Raw genomic sequence first — 13,276 nt, 5'->3', positions numbered from 1 at the left:
ATTTTCATGTCTCTATTCTACATTCTCATTTTCATGTCTCTATTCTACATTCTCATTTTCATGTCTCTATTCTACATTCTCATTTTCATGTCTCTATTCTACATTCTCATTTTCATGTCTCTATTCTACATTCTCATTTTCATGTCTCTATTCTACATTCTCATTTTCATGTCTCTATTCTACATTCTCATGTCTCTATTCTACATTCTCATTTTCATGTCTCTATTCTACATTCTCATTTTCATGTCTCTATTCTACATTCTCATTTTCATGTCTCTATTCTACATTCTCATTTTCATGTCTCTATTCTACATTCTCATTTTCATGTCTCTATTCTACATTCTCATGTCTCTATTCTACATTCTCATTTTCATGTCTCTATTCTACATTCTCATTTTCATGTCTCTATTCTACATTCTCATTTTCATGTCTCTATTCTACATTCTCATGTCTCTATTCTACATTCTCATTTTCATGTCTCTATTCTACATTCTCATTTTCATGTCTCTATTCTACATTCTCATTTTCATGTCTCTATTCTACATTCTCATTTTCATGTCTCTATTCTACATTCTCATTTTCATGTCTCTATTCTACATTCTCATTTTCATGGCACCGATGTGACACATCTTTTTAAGACAGTTCACACCGTCGCTTCAAATCAAACTGGTTTCTGTCCAGGAAGGTGATTCTCATTTATCATCAGTGGATTTATCATCGTCTCACACTAAACGATGTGACGCATCTCTCTCGGCGTCTAGCTGGTTGGTCTGACACGTACAGTAGTCACTGATAAATTAGAATATATTCAGAGGAAGGAATAGTTACAGCAGTTAACCCAGTGTTCCCCGGGCGCCGAAGACGTGGATATCGATTACCCCCCGACACCTCTCTGATTCAGAGGGGTTGGGTTAAATGCAGGAGACACATTTCAGTTGTACAACTGACTTGGAATTCCCCTTTCCCTTCCATTACACGCTTACAGTGCCTTCAGAACGTATTCATGCCCCTTGACTTATTCCACATTTTGTTGTGTTACAGCCTGAATTAAAACATGGATTAAATATATATTAAATATATAACGCTACAGACTCCCCGACAGAACGCTACAGACTCCCCGACAGAACGCTACAGACTCCCCGACAGAACGCTACAGACTCCCCGACAGAACGCTACAGACTCCCCGACAGAACGCTACAGACTCACCGACAGAACGCTACAGACTCCCCGACAGAACGCTACAGACTCCCCGACAGAACGCTACAGACTCACCGACAGAACGCTACAGACTCACCGACAGAACGCTACAGACTCCCCGACAGAACGCTACAGACTCCCCGACAGAACGCTACAGACTCCCCGACAGAACGCTACAGACTCACCGACAGAACGCTACAGACTCACCGACAGAACGCTACAGACTCACCGACAGAACGCTACCCCGACAGAACGCTACAGACTCCCCGACAGAACGCTACAGACTCCCCGACAGAACGCTACAGACTCACCGACAGAACGCTACAGACTCCCCGACAGAACGCTACAGACTCCCCGACAGAACGCTACAGACTCACTGACAGAACGCTTCAGACTCACCGACAGAACACTACAGACTCACCGCTTTCTCTTGTTGTGCTCTTTACAATGAACACATGACTGGTGGCTCGGCTGTTCTGAGGAACTACGAACTACTTCATAATGTGGCAGGTGAAATGAAGAACATAATCTGCTTAATCTAAAGTTTTGCACAAGTTGACTGCCGGGACGGCAGGGTAGCCTAGTGGTTAGAGCGTTGGACTAGTAACCGGAAGGTTGCAAGTTCAAATCCCCGAGCTGACAAGGTACAAATCTGTCGTTCTGCCCCTGAACAGGCAGTTAACCCACTGTTCCTAGGCCGTCATTGAAAATAAGAATTTGTTCTTAACTGACTTGCCTAGTTAAATAAAGGTAAAATGTAATAAAATAAAAAGGTATTAACTTAAAAAAGTTGATACAAATATTAAAATAAATAGTTGTGACGCTATAGACTGTATTAACCATCCCATGGCTTTTTCCAAATTCCCCGGAATACCGACCCAGCCTAATTCAATGTCTGCTTTTTAAATGTTTTACCCATCTACCAATAGGTGCCCTTCTTTGCGAGGCATTGGTAAAAACCTCCCTGGTCTTTGTGGTTGAACCTGTGTTTGAAATTCACTGCTCCATTGAGGGACCTTACAGATGTGTGAGGTACAGAGATGAGGTAGTCATTCAAACATCACATTAAAACACTATTATAAACACAGAGAGCCCATGCAACTTATTAAGCAAATTTGTACTCCTGAACTTCTAAGTCTTCCCCTAACAAAGGGGTTGAATACTTATTTTTTTTATTAATTTGTTAAAATAAAATGACATTATGGGGTATTGTAGGTAGGTCTGTGAAAAATACATCTCTATTTAATCCATTTTAAATTCAGGCTGTAACAAAACGGGTTAAAAGTCCAGGGATGTGAATCATTTTCTGAAGACTCTGCATGTGAACTTGTGTTGCAGGTGTCTACTTCACTTCAGTCTGTCTTAAGTACACGTGTAATTATGAATGTGACTCACGTCCAAGTAAGGTCTCCACCACACAAAGCAAACAGACCCAACAACAACCGTCTGACGTCATCATCCCAGATGCATTAAGCAGAGGCAACGGTTACTGTTCATAAAACCAACACCCTGATAAACAAGCTAAACCAGCCTTGACTCATGTGATTTTATCCACATGGTGACAATGCAAACCGGAATATCTCTCCAATCCATCTAAAGAGCGGATGCTTATCGGTGTGTGTGAAAAGCCCTGGTCGAGACTATGTTTATGAGCACAACACAGCCCCGCTACAGAACAAGATTTCTCAACCTAGTCTTCTTGGAAGTTGGAATACCAGTCTTTTCACATTTGTTTCAATTCCAACACCAGCACACCTGATTGAACTAGCCAAAAGGTGTTACGATAAATTAGTTGACGATTTGAAATCAGGTGATCTCGTGTTGGCACAAATATACTAGATGACTGTTGTCATTGCAGGCAATCTCAACACTGTGCGTTACAGGGAAGATATCCTCCTCCCTCATGTGGTACCCTGACTCTCCAGCATGACAATGCCACCAGCCATACTGCTCGTTTTGTGTGTGATTTCCTGCAAGACAGGAATGTCAGTGTTCTGTCATGGCCAGCAAAGAGCCTGGATCTCAATCCCATTAAACATGTCTGGGACCTGTTGGATTGGAGGGTGAGGGCTAAGGTCATTCCTCCCAGAAATATCCGGGAACTTGCAGGTGCTTTGGTGGAAGAGTGGGGTAACATCCCACAGCAAGAACTGGCAAATCTGGTGCAGTCCATGAGGAGGAGATGCACTGCAGTACTTAATGCAGCTGGTGGCCACACCAGATACTGACTGATACTTTTGATTCACCCCCCTTTGTTCAGGGACACAATCCATTTATCCATTTATGTTAGTCACGTCTGTGGAACTTGTTCAGTTTATGTCTCAGTTGTTGAATCTTGTTATGTTCATACCAATATTTACACACATTAAGTTTGCTGAAAATAAACGCAGTTGACAGTGAGAGGACGTTTAATTTTTTTTGCTGAGTTTACAATGCATGTGCAGTACATAACACTTCTCTGGTTTCTGACCAATCCCAATAGGTTCACACAGTCACACATTTGCACCAGGCAAACAAATGTCATGTTTTTAAAAATGTGCCATTTAGACCCCTTGAACCTTTAAACAAAAACAGGGTGAAAGCAATGACATATCTCATGTTTGTCATCCTTGTGCATTTTTCAGTCATTTACCTCACCGTTAGCCAAAGCCAAAGCTGTTGAACGCAGACTCACCTTATCCTTGGGTTTGAGCAGCATCTTGAGGACCTTCTCAGTGAAGAAGAAGAGGTAGAACCCTCCGAACACCACCGTGGACTTAGACACATAGTTGTCCACCATAGGGTTAAAACCAAATGCCTAGGGAGGATAATATACATAGTTATCTATAATGCATCAGTCAAATTGGTTAATAGCAGGGTATTACATCGGACTGTGAAAAGATGTGTAAAAATATAATTGGCTTGATTGAGCTAGCGAGGGACTCTGACATGGGAAGTGTACCAATTGTGGCTGCGTCATGATTCATGATTCAGCACAATTGAAGCTGAACATGTCAGTTACGGCCATTTTCTCACTCTAAAATCGAGGTCTCTGACCTACTGTATGTGTTTATATGTGTCATTGAGAAGGATTTTTCAGTACATACATTTTTTTTGTGAAAGATTGGTAATACCAGTCCCTAACTTCACACTTGTCAGTGTTCTTTTATAATAATAATAATAATAATAATAATATATGCCATTTAGCAGACGCTTTTATCCAAAATTATATGTGAACAATACTAGGTGACAACTAATCTCAGGAAGTCAAATGTTAAGTAAATTCTCCCTGATATCTTATTGAGACTATGGGGGAAAGACACAACAGCCCCTGGCTGGCTGGCTGCAGGGACAGGATGTTACAAACGCTAGCCAGTTTCTCTCCTCAAGGACACAGTACCAGGCTAAGAGATAGCCTACTGTTATAAACATCACCAATAAAAATACTGTTTAGAGCGCTATCAAATGGCAAAATACTGCTTCAAGCGTTTAAAAAAACAACAGACGTTGTATCTGTATTTCACTGTAATCAGCACATTCGCTAACACCTTGGGCTGTTTGTCTGCTAAGGTCATCTACTGTCTGGTTCCAAATATGACTTTTCTCTGCCATGTTGGTTTGGAATCATGTGACAACTGATATGTGATGGGTTTTCTGGTGCAAAATGGACCCAGGTGGAGGAGGTGAATTTTGTATTTCATCTAAGAACAGACTAAAGCTACAGATACTATTTTTTCTCAGTGTTTCCCCCTTTCCAGGAAGGCCCACCAGCAGCTCAACAGGTCTGCTTTTCAGAATCACATAAGGGGGCAATAAAGTGACACTGGTAATTAAGTGTGTAGTTCTCCTAATTAATCTATGGGCCGGGCATGACCGTAGTTAAGTCTGGTTTCATTTGGGCTGGGGGCTGCTTGAAGGGAGGGAACATCTGAGGTAGAGGAGCACATCCTATTTCCTATATAGTGCACTACTTTTGGCCATAGCCTCAGCCAAACGTAGGGCACTATAAAAGGAAATAGGGTGCCAGAAGTAGTGCACTACAAAGGGAACTAAAGTATTTCACTACATAGGGAATAGGTTTCTGAAGTTGTTCAATAAATAAGGGAGTGCACTACGTAGGGAATAGAGTGCCCTTCACACTACCTCTGGGATGAGCTGAAACAGGGCGTTGGAGTAGAGGGTGCCAATGGCCAGGGCTATGAAGTAGAGCAGCAGACGCTTGTAAAAGGTTTTCCTCATGAAGGGGACCACACTGGCCCCAACCAGCGAACACAGAGAAATGAAGGTCACACACAGGAAGCCATAACCCCAAACTGACCACGACCAGGGGGGGGGGAGAAGGGGGACCAAAGAGGAGAGGAAAAAAGGAAAGGGGAAAATTAGTTAAATTAACATCATGAAATCATTAAAGATATTAATTTTTCGCAGTAGAAGGATTAACCTGAGAACAGCAGTTAATGTCAGCCCTGAAGAAAATAAATCACATCACCCCCAACAGTTCTGTTCCCAGAGAACAGGAAATGTCCAATCAATGGACACTGACTGTCTATTCACAATCAATGTCCATTCACAGACCTGTGTGTGTGTGTGTGATCACTGTATGAAGAGGAGACACCATGATTTGTTTCCCATCAGACCAGTGTTCCAACCCCAAACAGCCTGTGATTAAGAGATGGAGTAATTATGTCATCGCAGATCAGAGGAAGCAGAATCCTCAGGCCTTCATGATGCAACCTGGAACCACTGGTGCTTACACTGGAGCGGTCACACGATACAGGTGGGTATTAGGTAGTACGCAACGCACGACCGATCAGATAAAACCAGAGAAAGGGGAGCTAGGAACACACACACACGCACCATTGTCTTTCGTGCCAGGTGCGTGTCTGCTCTGCACCAGTCCACTAGCTAGCTGCCAGCTGCCCCCACGGCATGGTCTGAGCTCCTTCTGTCTCACTGCAGACAGACTAAACAGTCCCACTGACTGAGAGCGTCATTTTATTCTTTACACCAAATTCACCAATCATATTTTGAGAAAGGGGGTAAAGTTGTGGAACACTGGGAGCAGCAAATACCCACTTGGCCTGGTTTGCCCTGAGGTGAGCTTAGAGGGGTACGATGCACTGTGCAGCCAGCCAACCAGCAGGTCAGCCAGCCGGCCTCTCTCAAAGGAGAATCAGTCTCACAGATGGCATATATATTACACAGCCAGCGAAGAGTGCAGAGTAGCCAGACCAGCCCGTGTAGACTCACACACAGATCAGAGAGAGAGAGAGAACAATCAGTCCACAGGAAAAAAATAAATCACTGAAGCAACTGTAGAATCACAGTAGCTCTTTGATGACTCCTGGTTGGTTGAACACGACAATTCCCAAGCTGCTAATTACACCCCCAGGAAGAAAGAGAAGGAAATGCCCAGGAGGAGGTGAAGAATAGAGAAGAGTGCTGTGGTCGGTGGGGCATTGTTGTTAATGGAGTATAGAGAGAGAGGGGATGGGGGAGAAATATTTTTTTTGGACGGGGTGACTTTTTCCCCCAACAGGGGATTGATGGATACCGCACCTCTGGCAAGAGCTGGAACACAGCTGTGGAGTAGAGCGTCCCGATGGACAGGGCGATGAAAAAGACGAGCGCCCGACGCATGTGACTCGTCCTCATGAGGGGAACCAGGAACACGCCGGTGAGAGAGAAGGCACTGACCAGGGTCACACTCAGAATAGAGAAACCCCACACTGATGGGAGAAGGAGGGAGAAGAGGAGGCACACGACACACCAAAGACAGGGTTTGAAGTGAACACTGAAGCACACATGCCATTTGTTTAATATGAGAATTACTCCGTGTGCTGTGACAATGATCACAGAGGACTGTGACTACAGGAGCAGTAATGATCACAGAGGACTGTGACTACAGGAGCAGTAATGATCACAGAGGACTGTGACTACAGGAGCAGTAATGATCACAGAGGACTGTGACTACAGGAGCAGTAATGATCACAGAGGACTGTGACTACAGGAGCAGTAATGATCACAGAGGACTGTGACTACAGGAGCAGTAATGATCACAGAGGACTGTGACTACAGGAGCAGTAATGATCACAGAGGACTGTGACTACAGGAGCAGTAATGATCACAGAGGACTGTGACTACAGGAGCAGTAATGATCACAGAGGACTGTGACTACAGGAGCAGTAATGATCACAGAGGACTGTGACTACAGGAGCAGTAATGATCACAGAGGACTGTGACTACAGGAGCAGTAATGATCACAGAGGACTGTGACTACAGGAGCAGTAATGATCACAGAGGACTGTGACTACAGGAGCAGTAATGATCACAGAGGACTGTGACTACAGGAGCAGGAATGATCACAGAGGACTGTGACTACAGGAGCAGTAATAATCACAGATCATGTGTATGGAAGGAGGGGTATGGAAGGAGGAGGGGATCAGTGGAAAGGGAATGAGGAGGGGAGGAGTCACACTGTGGAAAGGGAAGGAGGAGGGGAGAAGTCACACTGTGGAAAGGGAAGGGGGGGAGAAGTCACACTGTGGAAAGGGAAGGAGGGGAGAAGTCACACTGTGGAAAGGGAAGGAGGAGGGGAGAAGTCACACTGTGGAAAGGGAAGGAGGAGGGGAGGAGTCACACTGTGGAAAGGGAAGGAGGAGGGGAGGAGTCACACTGTGGAAAGGGAAGGAGGAGGGGAGGAGTCACACTGTGGAAAGGGAAGGAGGAGGGGAGGAGTCACACTGTGGAAAGGGAAGGAGGAGGGGAGGAGTCACACTGTGGAAAGGGAAGGAGGAGGGGAGAAGTCACACTGTGGAAAGGGAAGGAGGAGGGGAGGAGTCACACTGTGGAAAGGGAAGGAGGAGGGGAGAAGTCACACTGTGGAAAGGGAAGGAGGAGGGGAGAAGTCACACTGTGGAAAGGGAAGGAGGAGGGGAGAAGTCACACTGTGGAAAGGGAAGGAGGAGGGGAGGAGTCACACTGTGGAAAGGGAAGGAGGAGGGGAGAATTCACACTGTGGAAAGGGAAGGAGGAGGGGAGGAGTCACACTGTGGAAAGGGAAGGAGGAGGGGAGGAGTCACACTGTGGAAAGGGAAGGAGGAGGGGAGGAGTCACACTGTGGAAAGGGAAGGAGGAGGGGAGGAGTCACACTGTGGAAAGGGAAGGAGGAGGGGAGGAGTCACACTGTGGAAAGGGAAGGAGGAGGGGAGAAGTCACACTGTGGAAAGGGAAGGAGGAGGGGAGGAGTCACACTGTGGAAAGGGAAGGAGGAGGGGAGGAGTCACACTGTGGAAAGGGAAGGAGGAGGGGAGAAGTCACACTGTGGAAAGGGAAGGAGGAGGGGAGGAGTCACACTGTGGAAAGGGAAGGAGGAGGGGAGAATTCACACTGTGGAAAGGGAAGGAGGAGGGGAGGAGTCACACTGTGGAAAGGGAAGGAGGAGGGGAGGAGTCACACTGTGGAAAGGGAAGGAGGAGGGGAGGAGTCACACTGTGGAAAGGGAAGGAGGAGGGGAGGAGTCACACTGTGGAAAAGGGAGGGGAGGAGTCACACTGTGGACAGGGAAGGAGGAGTCACACTGTGGAAAGGGAAGGAGGAGGGGAGAAGTCACACTGTGGACAGGCGCGGTCGACGTGTAGACCACATTGCGGTGGTTTTGAGCATAAAACTCCTGTAATGTAAATGAAGAGTTAAGAGTTACGGGTTTCCTTTCAGCACACATAAAACACCTGTATCCTGTGGGAGAGGAAGTTTGGTTAACTTTGGTTGTGGTGTGGATTGCAGAAGTGACAAGGTCTGTAAGAAGAACTTAGTTTATTAATTCGACCATTTCAAAAAACAAGCACACATAAAACTTGAAAAAGCCATATACACGCACATCAGTAAACTCATGGAGGATAACAAAGTCTGGGACTTATTTCCATTGTGGTCCTCTTGAAACCAGATGACTAGGCAAGATCCAACACGGTTGAACACAGTATGACAGAGAGATAATAAAACAAAGAAGAAGAACATCGATCTCATCATTGCAGTGACATCATAAGGTACATTCAAATGGACACAAAAGACAAACTGTTTTTTTAACTTCATTTTTTTAAAAGCAGGGCAGAGAGGATGTAGTGTTTTATGGGCGGAGGAAACCCATTCCTATGTTATTCAAACAGGACTAGACTACTACGGTGGAAATTAGAGGTCGACCGATTATGATTTTTCAACGCCGACACCGAATATTGGAGGACCAAAAAAGCGGATACCGATTAATCGGCCCCAAAAAATTCGAAATGTATTCGTAATAATGACAATTACAACAATAATGAATGAACACTTATTTTAACTTAATATAATACATCAATAAAATCAATTTAGCCTCAAGTAAATAATGAAACATGTTCAATTTGGTTTAAATAATGCAAAAACAAAGTGTTGGAGAAGAAAGTAAAAGTGCAATATGTGCCATGTAAGAAAGCTAACGTTTCAGTTCCTTGCTCAGAACATGAGAACATATGAAAGCTGATGGTTCCTTTTAACATGAGTCTTCAATATTCCCAGGTAAGAAGTTTTAGGTTGTAGTTATTATAGGAATTATAGGACTATTTCCCTCTACAGCATGTGTATTTCATCAACCTTTGACTATTGGATGTTCTTATAGGCACTTTAGTATTGCCAGTGTAACAGTATAGCTTCCATCCCTTTCCTCGCTCCTCTCTGGGCTCGAACCAGGAACACAACGACAACAGCCACCCTCGCAGCAGCGTTACATGCAGAGCAAGGGGAACAACTACTCCAAGCCTCAGAGCGAGTGACGTTTGAAACGCTATTAGCGCGCGCTAACTAGCTAGCCATTTAACTTCGGTTACACAAGCCTCATCTCGGGAGTTGATAGGCTTGGAGTCATAATGCTTGACGCACAACGAAGAGCTGCTGGCAAAACGCACGAAAGTGCTGTTTGAATGAATGTTTACGCGCCTGCTTCTGCCTACCACCGCTCAGTCAGATACTTAGATACTTGTATGCTCAGTCAGATTATATGCAACGCAGGACACGCTAGATAATATCTAGTAATATCATCAACCATGTGTAGTTAACTTGTGCATAATGAACACACATTGTCTCAATAGGAAGCAGTCATCTTCAAATACAGTGCTTGAAATCCTAAACCAAATGGGACAAGCACAGACCTTGGAGCAAAACAGAGACGGCCATTTCATTAACAGACTTTTAAAAGGAGGGCAATAGGAGGCATTGAACCGACGCCACTCTGCCCCTTACTGCAGCAGCTAGTAGCACCTCAGCCCGAGTCACAGCTGGCCAGATACCCTGTCCCAGACTTGGGTTCAAATAGTATTCAAAATCTTTAAAATGTACTTAAGCTGTGATTGAGCTTGCCTTGCGCAATAGGGCCAATCAAATAGTATTCAAAATCTTTAAATGTACTTAAGCTGTGATTGAGCTTGCCTGGCGCAATAGGGCCAATCAAATAGTTACAAAAGTATAAACCATTCCATCTACCACTCCAGGTTTGGCTTAAGCAAACACAATAGATTTCAAATACTATTTGAACCCAGGACTGCACTGGGGAGAGCACTCTAGACATTAGCGGAAGATGAGTGAAAATGTATCTCTGGCCAAAACACATCCTGTATCAATGCTTCTCTTGACAGAAATTAGGACACAGAAAAGGGACAAACACCATAAAGAGTGAGAAGTTTTTAAACATCTTCTTGAAGAACATCCAGATAACATTCACTGACACAATCACAGTACAGAGCTCTCTTCCAGCAGTGTCAGTTCATGGGTTAGAATCTTTGCAAATTGCAACTAGAACTGTTAGCTGGTATAGAAATGGGAGGGCAAGGCATATCAACATTCTTGAGTTTGGTTTCTAAAAACACACCACAAGTGCTGTTAGACCACAGAAAACAGAAGAGGTAGTACCCGACACAGTTATAAAATCATCATGACTTTCTACGGAGAGTTACAATGTCCTTTCTATGTAGTGTGATTCTAGGTGCAGCGCCCCAGTGGGAGGATCACACTAGTTTACTACATTCTCAAAGCCTGTCATTAACAGTCTTTTTATACCTACCAGCTACACCAGGGTCAACTTAGACTGGGACAACTTAGACTGGGCCAACTTAGACTGGGCCAACTTAGACTGGGCCAACTTAGACTGGGCCAACTTAGACTGGGCCAACTTAGACTGGGCCAATTTAGACTGGGCCAACTTAGACTGGGCCAATTTAGACTGGGCCAATTTAGACTGGGCCAATTTAGACTGGGCCAATTTAGACTGGGCCAATTTAGACTGGGCCAACTTAGACTGGGCTCTGATGAGAGCTAGCTAGTAGCTACTGTTCTTGTTTGCATGTTAAAAATTGCCAATTTATACGTAATAAAACTAAACTACATCCTAAAAGCGCCTGTACAAAATCCTAGGCTACAGCCTACATACATCCACAACACAATCACTTAGATTAGAACCAGATACTAAAATGGCTTCCAGAGTAATAACAAGGACATCCAGTCTCATGGCCTGCAAACCTCTGATGTCAGCAGGCTGAGAAGCTGTGGGCAGTGTGAGCCAGATCGATCCAAGATGGAGGTGCCTTTACGCATCATCTGTACCCGCTAAGAGGATTCTGTGCCTAGTATCTGCTGACAGTGGCATTCTAATAATGGCTGTTCTGTGCTAAAGTGGACCAGGAAGTACAAGATGCTGAAAGCTAGAGGAGAAACATAACCAACGGCCTTTGATTTTTAACCTTCCTCTGAACTTCATACTGCAGACCAATTCTAACCCACAGTATACTTCTAGAGAAGAGGGAATTGTGTTGTTCTAATGAAAACTTATTGGGAGAAAGTTTAAAATAAGACATAAGACTAAACTGCATTGATAAACAGAAGGTGAACAGTCAGCAGTATACTGTAACTGCAGTACTGGTATGCCAAACCAAAGTTGTCAACAACAACAAAAAATATGTATAAAACACGTATATAAAGTATGTAGAAAAGATAAGCTAAATAAATAAAAACGAGTGGGGGAGAATCTAAAATTGCCAAAACGTCATTACATGGGTCCCCCATTGATTTGGTGATGCTCGAGTCAGACAGCATCACCACACGGCATAAACCATGGCAAAATGTGTAGAATGGCAGGAAACTAGCTTTATTCATGTTTATTTCAAATAAAATAAACATGTACAGGACGGTCTCAACCATTGGTTACGTACACTACCACACCCACCCGCCCCCTTTTTACGTAGGGGAAACACTGCAAATGTATTATGAAAGAGCATAGGAGTTGAGAGGCTCACCTTCAGCAGCAGTGGGTTTGGAAGGCGGGTCTATGATAAGCTCCTCCTTTTTCTCCACCCCACATGCGCCAGAGTCCAATTGCTGAAGCATGGTGGGGCAGAGCTCCTGTAGACCACGCCCATCCAGACGAGACTGCTCGTTCATACTGTAAACTGCCAGGGTGTCTCCAGGTAAGCACTGTGGAGGGAAACAGGCAAGCCGTCACACACACACACACACACACACTGACCACAAAAAGAAACCTCAATCATTTCCTATCTGATAAAGGACATGCTGTTTTCCCTTCATGGAAAACTAAAGTGAGATTAACTTATCCATGTAGATATGATGGAACTGGAAGGTTCCATGCCTGAGCACACAAACTCTGGACCAAAAGTCAACACTCAGTCCCTTAGTTCAGGGACACACGAAACACACCTCTAACATGAAGAGAAGACAACTTTGTGTTAACTTATTCCTCTGCTCTCAAATCAACATGGTAGCAGCTAGTGAGTCAAGCCTACATGACATTAAGCCGAGTAAGAATGCAAAGCCCCCCCATCTCAGTGTTTCTGTTGTAGTCATTTACACTGAATACAAGCTGCCTTTGGAACATCTACATTTAAAAAACTATAATAAATTCATTTAATATACACCATCACAATGAATACCTTATGATGACCCCTCCACTGCATACATACATGGTCCTTCTGTAGCACAGTTGGTAGAGCATGGCGCTTGTAACGCCAGGGTAGTGGGTTCGATTCCCGGGACCACCCATACGTAGAATGTACGTAGAATGTAT

The 13,276-nt window shown here is 44.3% G+C and overlaps 1 protein-coding gene across 4 annotated transcripts in view; it reads right to left on the bottom strand.

Moving 5' to 3' along the window:
• The window catches only part of slc39a14 (solute carrier family 39 member 14), a 55,881-nt gene that overhangs the window by 13,771 nt on the left and 28,834 nt on the right, over nt 1-13,276 (bottom strand). For 3 of the 4 annotated variants that reach the window (XM_052479316.1, XM_052479314.1, XM_035736543.2), the window contains 3 exons: nt 12,492-12,669; nt 5,320-5,489; nt 3,872-3,994 (listed from right to left, as the gene is read on the bottom strand). In XM_052479316.1, coding sequence (XP_052335276.1) covers nt 3,872-3,994; nt 5,320-5,489; nt 12,492-12,669 — 471 coding nt within the window. Of the gene's footprint in view, nt 1-3,871; nt 3,995-5,319; nt 5,490-6,735; nt 6,906-12,491; nt 12,670-13,276 lie in introns of all 4 variants that reach the window. The other variant, XM_052479317.1, reaches the window with a different exon arrangement.

This window comes from Oncorhynchus keta, chromosome 25 (assembly GCF_023373465.1).
Source record: "Oncorhynchus keta strain PuntledgeMale-10-30-2019 chromosome 25, Oket_V2, whole genome shotgun sequence".
Classification (NCBI taxonomy): Eukaryota; Metazoa; Chordata; class Actinopteri; order Salmoniformes; family Salmonidae; genus Oncorhynchus; species Oncorhynchus keta.
Note: the sequence above shows the minus strand (reverse complement) of the source record. Positions and strands in the feature narration are given on the sequence as shown.